This window comes from Apostichopus japonicus, chromosome 14 (assembly GCF_037975245.1).
Source record: "Apostichopus japonicus isolate 1M-3 chromosome 14, ASM3797524v1, whole genome shotgun sequence".
NCBI classification, from domain to species: domain Eukaryota; kingdom Metazoa; phylum Echinodermata; class Holothuroidea; order Aspidochirotida; family Stichopodidae; genus Apostichopus; species Apostichopus japonicus.
This window is the reverse complement of record NC_092574.1, coordinates 21,697,440-21,711,543: the sequence shown is the minus strand read 5'-3', so window position 1 is coordinate 21,711,543 and position 14,104 is coordinate 21,697,440. Positions and strand designations below refer to the sequence as shown.

The 14,104-nt window shown below is 43.7% G+C and overlaps 1 protein-coding gene across 1 annotated transcript in view; it reads left to right on the top strand.

Annotated features, from left to right (window-relative positions):
* The window catches only part of LOC139980095 (protocadherin Fat 4-like), an 85,041-nt gene extending 71,472 nt beyond the window's left edge, over positions 1 to 13,569 (top strand). The window contains exons 7-12 of the mRNA XM_071991472.1: positions 131 to 4,926; positions 7,531 to 7,622; positions 9,609 to 9,901; positions 10,356 to 10,561; positions 10,985 to 11,252; positions 11,523 to 13,569. Coding sequence (XP_071847573.1) covers positions 131 to 4,926; positions 7,531 to 7,622; positions 9,609 to 9,901; positions 10,356 to 10,561; positions 10,985 to 11,252; positions 11,523 to 13,294 — 7,427 coding nt within the window. The 3' untranslated portion in view covers positions 13,295 to 13,569. The remainder of the gene's footprint in view (positions 1 to 130; positions 4,927 to 7,530; positions 7,623 to 9,608; positions 9,902 to 10,355; positions 10,562 to 10,984; positions 11,253 to 11,522) is intronic.
* Positions 13,570 to 14,104: the final 535 nt, after the last annotated feature.

Below are 14,104 nucleotides of genomic sequence, written 5' to 3'. Positions count from 1 at the left end.
TCCAGCCTCAAATTTCTTTACTCTCTTCCATACTATATAACGATGAGTTTCTTTGAGTTTGTTTGTTCATAAAGATTTTTCACGGGGTAATCATTCTCAGACTCATGTAAAGATCTTGTCATCTCCTCAGGTACCTTGGTAACGGTCACGAGGGCTGTTGACTTGGACGAAGGTCTCAATGCAGAGAATTACTACAGCATTGAATCTGGTGATACTTCGCTCTTTGCCATCGACCACACCAGCGGAACCGTCACCGTCTCCCAGAACCTCTCGGACCAGACGGGAGAATTCATCATTCAGGTCGGTGTCAGCAGCGGGCCGGGCTCTGAGGTGATGTACGATCTGACCACTGTCCGTGTTACATTCCAGTTCACCGTACAGGCCAACTATCCCAGTTTCAGTGTCTCGGGAAGAACTCAGATCTCTCTCGTAGAGAATCAACCTCCGGGTGAAATTCAGATCATAAATGCAAACAGCCCTAAAGTCGGCACCAGCGGCGACATCACCTTCCACTTTGCCGGAGGTAACGAAGCGAACTTCTTTTCGTTGAACAGCCAGACGGGTAACCTGGCCACCCAGCTGACCTTGGACCACGAGGTGCAGCAGAGCTTCCATTTATGGATCGAAGCCAGGGATGGCGATACCCCGCCTCTCTCCTCATTTATAGACATTATAATCGATGTAGTCGATCAAAATGACAATGCTCCTGTATTTGAAGAAGAGAGTTACCATAGTAACGTTACTGAAGGTGGGAGCAGTGGTCAAGAGGTGATTCAGGTCACAGCTGTTGACCTAGACTCGGGTAGCAACAGCCGCATCAGATACAGCCTGAGCACGCATGCAGATGCATTCAACATCGACATAGACTCAGGGACCATTTTCACCAGACGGGAGTTTGATAGAGAAATGACCTCTAGATACGAGCTAATAGTGGAAGCTGAGGACTACGGCAGTCCTGCCCAGGCTGTCTCGGTTGTAGTCACCATTGACGTGGACGATGTCAATGACAATCCAATGTACACCACAGAGAACTTCGAGGGAATCGTCGAAGAAAACGTTGCTCCGGGAACAGTAGTGATGAGGGTCTCTACTGAAGACCTTGACACCGGTGACAACGCGATCAGCAGATACAGGATCACCAGCGGTAACGCAGAAGGGCTCTTCATGATCGATGAGGTCTCTGGTGATATTGCTGTCACCGGTAGTCTGGACCGCGAGTCCCCTGGAGGTTCGGGGCACCTATTGGTCGTACAGGCATTTGACGATCTGTTTAACATCGACATTCCAGTGACCATCAACGTCATGGATGTGAACGACAATCCTCCGCATTTCCTGATGGAAAGCTATTCAGTCAACATTTCAGAATTGCTCCCAGAGGGATCGTTTGTCTTGGCAGTCAGTGCCACAGATCAGGATCTCGGAGACAATGGCCGAATCCGTTATCAGCTGAAGGCTTTAGCGAGCATGTTCAATCTCGACTCTGAAACAGGTCACTTGACAATCGGTCAAGTCCTCGGTTACCAAAAGCCTGAAAACATGTTTGCAGCAAATCCCAATTCGCTTCAGGTGGACGTCCTTGCCGTCGACCACGGCTTTCCTACCATGTACAGTGAAGTTTCTGTGACGGTCGAAGTGTTCGACGCTAATGATCATGCCCCCATCTTTGACAAGGACCGTTATTTTACCCCTATACCAGCAGGAACTCCCTCGGGCGTGAATGTCATCCGAGTAGAAGCTCACGATGATCTGGACGAAGGATCGAATGCAGAGGTGAATTACTTCATCATCAACGGCAACGGTACCTCCAGGTTCGAGGTGGACCATGAAACCGGTTGGGTTAGGATCCTTGGTAACACGCTAGAGGGCAGCATTGGTACCAGATACAGTCTTGAGATTCAAGCGCAAGATAAAGGCAGACCAACGCCTCTCAGCTCCACGACGTTTGTGGAGCTAGTCATCACAGCTGCTAATATTCACTCACCGCAGTTTTCTCAGAGTAGTCTCACTGCTTCTGTCTCCGAGGATCAAACGACAGGCGTCGTAGCCACCCTTCACGCCACCGACCAGGATCTTGGGATCAATGGCCAAGTCACCTACAGTATAACTTCGGGCAATGAAATGGAATTGTTCTCAGTGGATCCGTCGTCCGGAGAAATTTACTTAGAAGGGGAGCTTGACTATGAAATGCAGACTGCACACATGCTTGAGATAACGGCATCAGACGGTGCATGGGAAACGCTGTCGACCACCGCCTCACTGGTAGTAAACGTCGAGGATGTCGATGACAACCCTCCTATCTTCCAACAACGAGACTACTTTGTGACCGTCCCTGAGAACACAGCCAGTGCGGAGTATGTCACCCAGGTGATAGCCGTAGATGCAGACTCAGATCGGTTCGCCCAGTTCACCTATGCCATTATCGGAGGCAGTGGAGAAAACTTCTTTACTTTGGATGAGATCAACGGAGTGGTCAGGACGCAGGGCAACCTGGACTATGAACAGGGTCTGCTGGAGTACCAGGTGACCATAATTGCGACTAATAACGACGGCTCTCAAAGGGACACGGCCCATCTTCACGTGGAGATCACCGGTGTCAATGAGTTCAGCCCACGTTTTCTACAGACGGAGTATGAATTTACAGTAAGCGAGGGCGCCCCAGATGGAGCCCTCGTGGGAAGTGTGTTGGCTCTTGATTCAGACTCTGGCACAGACGGCAAGGTGTTGTATCTTCTGATCGGGGCGAGCAATGACGTGGGATTCACAATCAATGCAGAAACCGGCCAGTTGATAGTTTCAAAAGAAAATGGCATTTTGGACCGGGAGAAGACAGATGAAGTTATTTTGTCCGTTTTGGCTAAGAACGAAGGCCCTCTGACCGGATCCAACATAGATGAAGCCACGGTGACTGTCCACATCATCGACGCTAACGATGCTCCGGTGTTCGACTCAGAGCAGTACATTGCGTCTGTACGAGAAGATGCAGATCCACAGACTTACATCACCACGGTAACAGCCGAGGAGAAAGACCAGAACCCGGCATTTCGTCAGTTTATCTACACTTTTCGTGAAAACTCTCACTATGATTTGTTTGATATTAATGAGGTTACCGGGCGCATTACCCTTCGTGGAACATTGGATCGGGAGACAACAGCAGTTTATAACATCGCCGTTGCGGCCGTAGATTCCGGGACTCCCCCCATGACTGGCACCGCCGAAGTGATCGTAACCGTGGAAGACGTCAACGATAACGGACCCGTTCTTCTTGGCAGCAATGCCGTCGGAATGGTCCCGGAAAACCAGCCGGAGAACACCGTCGTGATGACACTGAATGCCACCGATCCTGACTCTGGTTCGAATCCTGCCAGCTTCCGTTACCGATTGTCACCCCTGTCAGATGCGTTCACGTTGAACTTTGTCACTGGCGAACTAAGGACTAGCAAGAGACTGAATCGGGAGGATCAGCTGGATCATTATTTACAGGTCGAGATCACTGACGGAGGTTCACCACTCATGGCCGCCACCTCTACTCTCCGCATCGTAGTAGAAGACGAGAATGACCAGCTCTCGGCCTCCAGGCACGCTCGCATCGAAGTCAAGATGTACCAGTCGTCTTTCCCAGGCGGACCGTTAGGAACGGTGAAACCGATCGACAATGACTTAGGCGACACTTTCGACTGTGACATATCGTCCGGAGATCAGAGCAAGTTCAGGATTGAATCGGACTGCATTCTCCATGCAGAGGCCCATTCTTCGGTGATACAGTACACTGTCAATGTTTCCGGGAGCGACGGGGTGCACCCTAGCGTGCTATCGTCGTTTACCGTGTCCTTCCAGGACTACTACGATGCCACGTTGGACGCCAGCATCACGATACAACTCTCCGCGGTCAGTGCAGAAGATTTCCTGACATTCCACTACGATAAACTGCTAGCAGCAATGTCCAGCATCCTCTCATCCAGGGAGGAAGTCATCGTTCTCAGCTTGACGGACATCAACGACTCAGACCTCAACGTACTTCTGGCTGTGAAGAGTGGAAACGGTCACATGTCCAAGGACGGTGTGGTGAGATTGTTTCAGGACAACAAAGCTAGTATTGAAAGTAGAGCGGAAGTCACCATCACCGTGATTGACTTCTCGGCATGTTTCTCTAACCAGTGTTTTAATCAAGGCATCTGTCAGAGTCAACATGTTCTCGACTTCACAGCGACAGCCGTGGAGAGTGTTCCGATAATTCTAGTCGGACCAGTCAGTGAGTACACCTTCACTTGTGAATGCAGTCAGGAGTTCTTCGGAGATCGCTGCGAGACCCAGATCGACCAGTGCGACTCGGAGCCCTGTCACAACGGCGGTCAGTGTTTCGACCTCCTCGGTGATTTCTCCTGTCAGTGCTTACCTGGCTTCGGCGGAAAACAGTGCCAGATAAACGCGGATGAATGCTCCTCCGGTCCTTGCAGGAATGGAGGCGTATGCGCGGACCTCATTAACGGCTATAGGTGCGAGTGTTTGCTCGGCTATTCTGGCAGTAACTGTGAAGATGGACCCTGTGCGTTCAACCCTTGTATGAATGGAGCCACCTGTGAAGAATCGGGTAGCGAATTCAGTTGCGTATGTCCGTTTGGATTTTGGGGATCTAGATGCGAGTTTTCCAGCATTAGCTTCCAGAGCTCCTCCTTCTTGACGTACCAGAGTCTAGCGTCCGTGGAGAATACGATCATCTTGGAGTTTGCTACAACGCTACCCGATGCCCTCTTGGTTTACAACCACGATGGGTCCACCAATCAAAATGGACACTTCTTCCTCATTGAAGTGCTGAATGGGCAAGTCCACTTTTCTTTCAACCTCGGCGCTGGCACTGTCTCCATGGCAACGGAAATGAGGGTAGACGACGGCAAATGGCACAGGATTCAGGCATTACAGAAAGCACAGGTAATGGTTTATTTCTTGTACTTAAAACGTTTTTATTAATTCTATTTTTATTCATTCTATTTTTATTTTTATTAATTCTAAGGAAACCCATTTGGCAGAAAGTTAGACTGTTTTAGTGAAGAGCACAACAACAAGGGAAAGGGAGAGTGTGGTATCATTTTGTTAAGGTACTAGTTGAACTGGGTTGCCATGGTGACCAGACTGAGTGAGCACCATGCTTCAGACATAAAAATCAACAGTTTCAATATATATCCTATATAGACATACTCACAAGTTAGACTTTTATGAAATTAAAAAAGTAAGACCACAGGGTGCTGTTTCTGAAATCTTTTGAAATCTTTTTCTGAAACTATTCTGGATCTTTTTGGATCAATAGATCTTAGTAGCAAGTTAGTTTTGTGTGTTTGGTTTGAGATTCCAGTGAACAAGAAAAGTTGTTGGAAGGTGTGAGTAGGTGAAGCCAATCCATTTCTTGCTATATAAATTGCTTAGACTCACCTCGAGATTATAATATCATACATCTGGTAAACTTTCCTGTTTAATATTTCCAATATGTTTTTACAGTTTGTTTTTTGAGTTATTGTTAAAGAACCAGAGATGATTGACAGCTAGTTTAGGTACACAGATGGGCACTACTGGTATTCATACTTCAACAAGCTCATAAAACCAGTCACATTTTTACTGATGTTTCGTCTAACACGATGGTAAATCATTTCCATCTAAAAGATCAATATAGGCAAAGATCAGTATCTTAAAGGCAAAAAGAGTTTGCACGTGTTCCCCCTGTAATTTACTCTTGAGAATATATAGATACTTTCATCAAAAAGTTGTAAATATCACATATTTCAATCTAAGACATTTAAACAAAACAACCCACTGTGTAGTATAGCTAAATTTATGATACATGTAAAAGGACAATGATCAGTAAAGATGCAAAAAGAACATTTGACAAAAGCCATTATAGGGGCTCCAAATTTTTTATTGTAGTGTGGCCTTGAGATCATGTAGAGGGAAAGGGGAGGGGGGTGGTTTCTTGTGGTACTTCCCAAGAAGGAAAAAAAAAAAAGAGTAAAATTTTAGACTGAAATGGTGCACTCTGGAGCATATTTAGACAATAAATTACATCTATAATTAATTCTGCATGTAAGGTTGCCCTACCAAAGTTTTTGATTTTGACTTTTGGTGGGAGTGGGTGTGGAGGTCAAAGGTCATTTGGGGTCAGCAGAAGGCAAATCTCTAGGACCTGAACGTCAAAGGAGCTCAGAGTTCATTTAAGGTCCTGGTCATGGTTTAGAAGGATTTTTTGAAGAGTTAGTTCCTATGTCGAGTTCCTAGATATAACATTCTGCAAGACATATACCTGAAGAAGTAAACTATTTGAATGCTTGTTCTGCTTATACTGTCAAGTCTACTAACCACTGGGAAGAGTCTTCACCCAGGTTCTTCTTACAAAAAATTCTTCACTCAAAACCCCAATGGGATATGTTCTCAAAGGTTTAAACCTTTGTCGAAGAAATTATGTCACACGCAGAGCTGAAATTTATTGTCTACTATAACATAGTCATGACTGTTATTCACTAGGGAAAAATTGAGCTCTTCTTGTGCGAAAATCGAGAAAACTCTTATAACTTTTACTGCAAATACCTTCTGACATTTGACCTTTGACATTCGGTAACATCTTTTAATGGTTTAGTTAGTCTGTGATTCTTAGTTTGCATTGTACATCATGGTGCTATGTTTGTTCATGACACATCATCTCAATGTAAATTTGTTTTTAACACAATTAATTTAATTAAAACTTAATAATCTGGTAACATCTACCATTCTTAGATATCTGCCGAATAAGTCATTTGTGGAAAATCTGAGGATGGGTCTTGTTTGTTGTGTTTTTGTTATCACACAGAAATGTTTTTTTGTTTGTTTAACTTGGGTGCAATTAACACGTATTTGCCATGTCAAAACCTACCACCAACATCTGTTCTAGACTTCACATTCATTCAAAACAAATCGTAATAAACTCAATTTTTTTTTTTGGGGGGGAACAGAAGTTTCGTTGTTTCAGAAATTGTTGAACATTATACTAAATTTTTCAAGATAGCTGTGATCCAAGGCAGAATGAGAAACATCAAATTGGATAAATTTATGACCCAATTGAATAGTTGTGAAGGCAACCTTTCAAGGAAAGGTTTATGTGAATACATGCCTTATCTATCTTTTCGAGCCTCTGAGCACTGTCACAACAGCTGAACCTAAAACGATAAAGCATTTATAAAAGCGCTCTGGTAAATTTTAAAATTGTTCTTATTACGCAAAATGCAAAGAGTTACGTGCACTTCTTCACTCAGCTCTGATGCTCCGATCCGCAAATTTGTCAACAGAACTTTTTGTGTTGTGTCGTCGTAGCTTTCAATCAATCCAGTCACTCCTTACTTATGAAAGGATTAGTTCCAAAGTTCAAGCCTTTTGAAAAATGTAAAACCCGGTTGAGGTCTTAGTCAAGGTTTACTTTTTTGTTTTTTTTGTTTTTGTTTCCATTTCTCCAAATTGCAGTGTTTTATGACAACTCTTTGCAATCTTGTTTAAATTTTCTGTTTTCTGTTTCAGAACGGAGAACTGTTCAACACCGACGAGGTGTGCAACACCTTGCCTGAAAACGCTTGTCGTGCGACCGGTGTTTCCAGTAATCTGGCCTTGATGTGAGCATTACCTTTTATAAATAATGTTATAGTGTCCTTTCTAATGTGACTTCCATAAGTTTACTTATCCTTCTGCTACATAACTGCTACATTTTTTTTGCTGGTTGTCAGTGATGTTGCCAGGAAACTGGAAGTGGTGGGGAGGTGGAGGGGGAGGGGGGAGGCAGAACAAAATGAGACCAACGTTGTATGGCACAGAATGCTGGTAATGCACATGTGCTGGTAGGGTGTGTTGGGGGGTGTGTTGGGGGGGAGGGGGTGATGGAGGGGGAGTTGTTATTTGGAAGTGGAAATAAGTCAAAGATATCTTCCCTTCAGGTCTTTCACATTCTCATGTACATTAATGACACTGAACTCAAATATAAAGTGTGTCCTGTAACAATTTCCTTTTCTTTTAGCACAGTGCTTAAACTTATATAGCCCAGGTGCCATACATTAGGGTTCCATAAAGCCTTTTTAAAGCTTGTCTCTCTCTCTCTCCTTGTTAAACTGTAACCTAGTGATAAGGTTCACATCAACTCCATCCAGTCTTGAAATTGACATTATTTCAAAAATGTTTTGGACTTGAAAACTTCAAAGCTTTTCAGAAAATTGGCTAAAAAATTCAACTTCACAAATCATCCCCATGTACAAGAAACAAATGTACTCGATGAATTCCACATGTAAAGTTTTCATTGAGAGCGCAATTTTCACCGATTCACGGTCGGTCCTGACACTGCACAGTAAAAATTTAGTCAGGGTCGTTGCCCTGGACCACGGATAGGATAGGTTTGTGAAATTGTTTGACACAGAAAGTGAAACAATGGTAGAAACCTTTCCTAACTGTTGTCATTAGAAATTATGGTTGATTGATCACATGTGTATTGCCTGTGATCAACCTAGGTCAAAGGAGGCTATTGTTTCCATGGTAACATGTTTATATGGTAGTACATCAATGTGCTATGCATCCCTAGGTGTTACTTAAGGAATAACAACAATAAAACTAGAAAAGCTGTAGAAAGAACCAAAACGACTATTCTCTTCTTGTGTCTGAAATGTGGTTTATCTAGAGTGAGAACTTTACTGGCTAATTTACATATACGCCACTAGACAACAAAAAAACCCAGCAAAAGTGGCTGTGAAATACACAGCATTTCCTCACAACTCAGACTGACATTTTCTCGAAGCAAATTTTGAAAAGAATTGCCTCTCATACTCTAGAGCATACAGTATTTTGCAATATAAATAAATATTTATAATATGAAATAAAAAAATGAAATTATCCCAAAGTAATTCTTTTCCAAAAATAAATCTAAACTATGTAAATTGACATCTATTCCAAGTTTCCTTTATAATGAACATCTTGCAAGCTGTATGTTGGATAATTGAGGGGGGCCTGGGTGGAGGGGGGGCGAGATGGTTTGATGTTTTGACACTGCTGGGATAGTTACCAGGGAACTTCAGAAAGGTTATCATTGGCTTCATTATTTGTAAAATCTAGTTATCAGCTCATTTCATCAATTTTGAACAATAGTGACAAGATTGATGTGGCAGCTTTCAAAGATGATGAACTTTGGCATATGAACCCTACTGTTTTGTGGTCTAACATTTGGTAGCGTTTGTCTCTGTTATTTTTCAAATTGTTGACAGAAGTTTTTTCACACAACATAACGTTTTTTTTAATGTAGTTCATAAAGCTTTGAAATAATTTATTTGGCTCTCAGTGCATACTCACTAAATTGTGAATTTAAAATGAGAGAAATCAAAAATAGAAAATTTAAGATTTAAAAAAATATTAAATTTTAAATGACCATATGTCAGATACAGGAAGTTTGGGAATTACTTTAATTAAAGTTTTGACTAATTTCTTGTCAATCAAGTAAGTCATCTTTTGTTTTGTTGTTTTGTTTTTTAGATTGTTTAATGCGGTTTTTTAGCAGTTTTCTTCTTTCCTAAGATGTGATATGTTCACACACCTAACTGATGATATTTCCTTTGCGTCTCCAGAGAGTTCTCCTTTAACGACAACCCTGTGTTCGTCGGCGGCGTCGACACTGTGGAACAGCTGACGTCGCGCCACTGGCAGGCCTCCACGGTGGACTTTGTCGGGTGCATGAGACAGATCAGCATTAACGGTGACGACCGGAGCATCACATCAGCGGTACAATCTCAGGGCGTGGCCGAAGGCTGCGACCGAGATGAGGACACCTGCACCGAATCGCAGTGCGGTTTGGAGAGTACTTGTGTGGATGATTGGTGGGAGTCACGGTGTCAATGCGAGAGCGGTACTTGCCAGAGAGGTAATTAAACAATATATTGTGTTTATACTGCCATTTGTACAGAATAAATACTTTTACCTACCCCCCTCCCCCCCAAAAAAAAATACTGAAGTGAAATGCTTAATTTAATTTAAAATTAAATCTAATAGTGTATAAGTCTCTGAATTGCAGACAATAATACTCGAATCAACAAAATTTGTTTGTCCTTTCATATATAATACATGTAATACCCAAATTGAGAATCCTAATATTAAGTATTAACCACGAATCTTGTTACCAACCTTTTTTTTTTTCAAAATGATTCATGGTAGCTTGTTGACAGTGTTAAAAGCACAGGGAGGTAAGATTACATAAAGTGACGGTAACAATTTTTGGTAACATAGGTAACTTCAGAGGTAACCTTTTTGGGAGATAATTTTTGACCTTCTTACTTTATTTTAAATGGAAAACAATGTTTTTCCCTCTTCCTTTTAAGGATCGTCATCCTTCGGTGGAGATAGCTTCGTGGAATATCGACAGAGGGACAACTACCGTCGAAAGGAACTCTTGAATCAAGCAAAAGAGGGCGGAAGGAGAAAGAGGGCGACAGAGATCCAACAGTTAAAACTCTCGTTCAGAACCGGAAATGCTGAAGGCGTCTTGATCTTTATCAAATCTGGTCAAAAGTTTACTCTTCTTGAGGTATGGCATATTTTAACTTCCCTTGAAGCTTAAATTAAAAAAAAAACAAATAGCATGGTCCATTATCAATTAGTGTATGCAAATAAATAAAATTTCACTCCCGCAGTCTCAAAATTCCCTGAAAATAGAACATTAATGTAGTATTGTTTTTTGTAGATGCCTCCTGCATGAATGTAAAGAAAGTTTGACTTAAAAAGAATATTAGGGTTAAGCTTCTTCTATCGTGAGGAGGTAGAACGAAACTTTAGACTTTTCGTACTTTGTGCTTTCAGAGAGATGAACTGCAGTGTGATAAGATGATCACCAAACTCTTGTCTTTTAGATTCATTGCAAGTTGCTGCTAAGGAATATACGGAATCATTAGGTAAGGACTTCATCACGAGAGGATATAATCTAAATTTCTATTTCTTGCTTCTGATGCAGGTGGAAGACTCAATGCTCCGTTACTCGTACGGTATAGGGGACTACTCCCAGGGAACGGTCTTCCTGTACGGTATCGAAGCAGACGATTGGCTCTGGCATAACGTAACTCTCGAACGTGAGGACAGGTCGGTGACACTGCACATGGACGACACCGAAAAGACGAGGAACTTCAACGGACTGCCGCACGATTTCACCGGCCTGGAACTGGACACGTTGATTCTCGGCGGTACGGCCACCGACGTCGTGATTGATGAACAGGAATTGAAGGGTGAGAGCTATTGCCTATGGTTGATCGATTGATCGATGTACTGAAGGAAACAGACAAGTTGGGAATAATATCATTTTTGTTTAGATTTGATAATGTTAAACTTTGGAGCGGTCAAATGTTGTGACTTATCGCTTGATATGTTACTTGGCCGTGATTCTTTTTTGAACTAGAATTTTGGCAAACACAAGATCTTTTTCTGTAAACAATGTGAACTTGTTTGCTATGAACTGATATTGAGACTGTTTTCTTTTCTTCGTTCACCTTTTGCAGGTTTCTCTGGTTGTATCCAAGGGTTTGAATTCGATGGTGAGGCAATGCCATTCAGTGGTGCCAACGAGAGGTTTGAAGTGGTACCCTCAGAGAATGTCGGTAACGGTTGCCAATCTGTGGACCCCTGTGCTTCCATGCCTTGTGGCAGTGGCCAAATTTGCACTTCTGTCGGTGCCGGCTTTACCTGCTACAATCGGCCCTGCCTCTCGTCTCCGTGTGAAAATGGCGGTTCTTGTTTCGAGACAGAGGGTTCGTTCATCTGTGCTTGCGGGGAAGGTTACACAGGTACCCTGTGTACCATGGGTACAAGCCAGGTAGCCTCGGGCAACGGCTCGCCTGATATGGTACTGATAGGAGTCATAGCAGTGATCGTCATCATTGTTCTCTTGGTGGTTATTCTGATGGGGGTCTTCTTGAGACGTCGTTACAACATGCCGCCAAAGTCTCCAAAACCGAACATGTACACGGGAAATGGGTCTCTGGATAACCCCACGTTCATCAACAACGATACCTTCGACGATGCGACCATGATCGGGTACAATGCCGACAAGCTGCCCGAGGACGATCACCTGTCATCGATGCAGAGACAACCCGACATCATCGATCAAAACGTGCAGAGCAGCGCGGTACCGTCAAACAGCTCCCCCGAGGTGGAAAAGATCGACGACAACACGCACAGCGACAACTGCCCCGAGCATTACGATATCGAGAATGCCAGTAGTATAGCGCCCTCGGATATCGATGTAGCCTATCATTACAGACATTACCATGACAGGGATGGGCGGAGGAAGAAACACCGCCGAAGCCCAAATCCAATGTTGGCTCGAATACAGGCCTCCCCGTCTCGTGAAAGCCCTATTAGCATGACCAGGCAGAGCCCCAACCCCTTCATTGGTAGAGTTAGCCCTTCAGTGTTTGGAAACAGCACCCCCGTTCCAACGAGCCATTATCGCTACTCTCCCAGTGTAATGCTGATGCAAACGCCGGACGGCGGTGTGGACGTGCGGCGGGCCGCTAGTCCCTACACCCACAGCGAAGGAAGGAATATACCAACTCCAGTGGGATCCGAGCACAGCGAACTTCGCAGCGTCGCGCATCGCTCGGACATAAGCAGTGTACGCAGCGGGCGGACGGGTAGAACTAAAAGCCCAATGAGCGCCGTGTCTGTTCCTTCTCAACACTCCAGGAAGAGCAGGTCCAAGACGCCCGTCTCGAGTAAAAGTAAGAAAGGGCAACAGTTGGGCCTGACGGCCGACGAAGTGGCAAAGTTGAACTCGGCCAGACCGGACCTCATGTCCGGCACCCATAGCCACACCAGCACTATAGACAATCTATCCTCGGTCAGCGACGAGGCAAACGTTAACAATCTAAGCAGACCGGCGGCTCTGTTAGAGCCTCCAGAAACATCGTCGTCGGACGAGAGTGCAGCGTCTTTCACGTGTTCGGAGATGGAACCAGATATCGATACCGGGACCTACATCATGAGTAAACTCGCTAGTATAGATAACTTGACGGCCGTTTCAAACGGCAGATTAGACTCCGACGGGGGCTCACAGAGAACGCCATTTTCCTCCGAGGATGAGAATGGGGGCGGCAGAGGCCCAGAACCCGCAGTTCACTTCCCCCTCGATCAACTGCTAAACTGGGGACCGAGCTTCCAGAATTTGTCTCCGGTTTGCAGGGATATAGCCATGCTGAATGATCTGAGCGGGGGTAAGAAGAGCCCGAAGGTTCGTCTAGATGCAAATATTAACGGCGAAGAATTTGTGTAAATTAGATAAAGACTATATTTTAAAAGTTCCATCATATGATATCTGTACAAAAGACAGCAATTAGTTTCTATGGTAACTGGGGAAGAGATTTTCAAGCAGCCGTTCGGTTCAAACGGCTGCGGTCTCTTTGATTTAGTTTTTATATGATGTTGTATGATGTTGTATCGTTTAATTTTGTTTAACTTATTTGAAAAGAAGTTTTGGACATCTCAACTTTTATCTTTGCAATTGCTTATTTAAAACTGTGTTTAGTGGCCACAAGAAAATGAGAAAAATATGAATTAAGTCCCAGATTTGCTTGGTTCAAAGCAGATGTCATCTGTAAATTTATAAGGAAACCTTGTACTATTGCTAGTCACACTTAAAAGGCATCTTCCACAGTTTTACTTTTCTCTTTGCACAGTGGAATATTATCATGACAGATTTTTTTCCACAATATGTACTCTCCTGTCTGTTGATTTTCTTTTTGAGATGTAATAAATTTTGGTTGCTTATTTAAGTATGCCTGAATTTAGATTAAAATATATATGCAAAAAGTTTGTAAAAGTATTTGACTTTCTGAGTGGTAGATGCTTTGTAGTGGAGGGGAGGGGGAGGGGCGGGGGAGGGGCGGGGAGGGGCGGGGGAGGGGCGGGGGAGGGGGAAGACATTTTAATTGACATGTCATCTATTCTGCTGTTGCCAGATAAAATGTCTGCTTGTTGCCAGGTACATTTGGTACATTTCATCAACCTCAAAACTGCCCAAGGTTAGTCGAAGAATGGACTATCTTTAGTGGCAACATAGTGATACATCAACATGTAAATGATT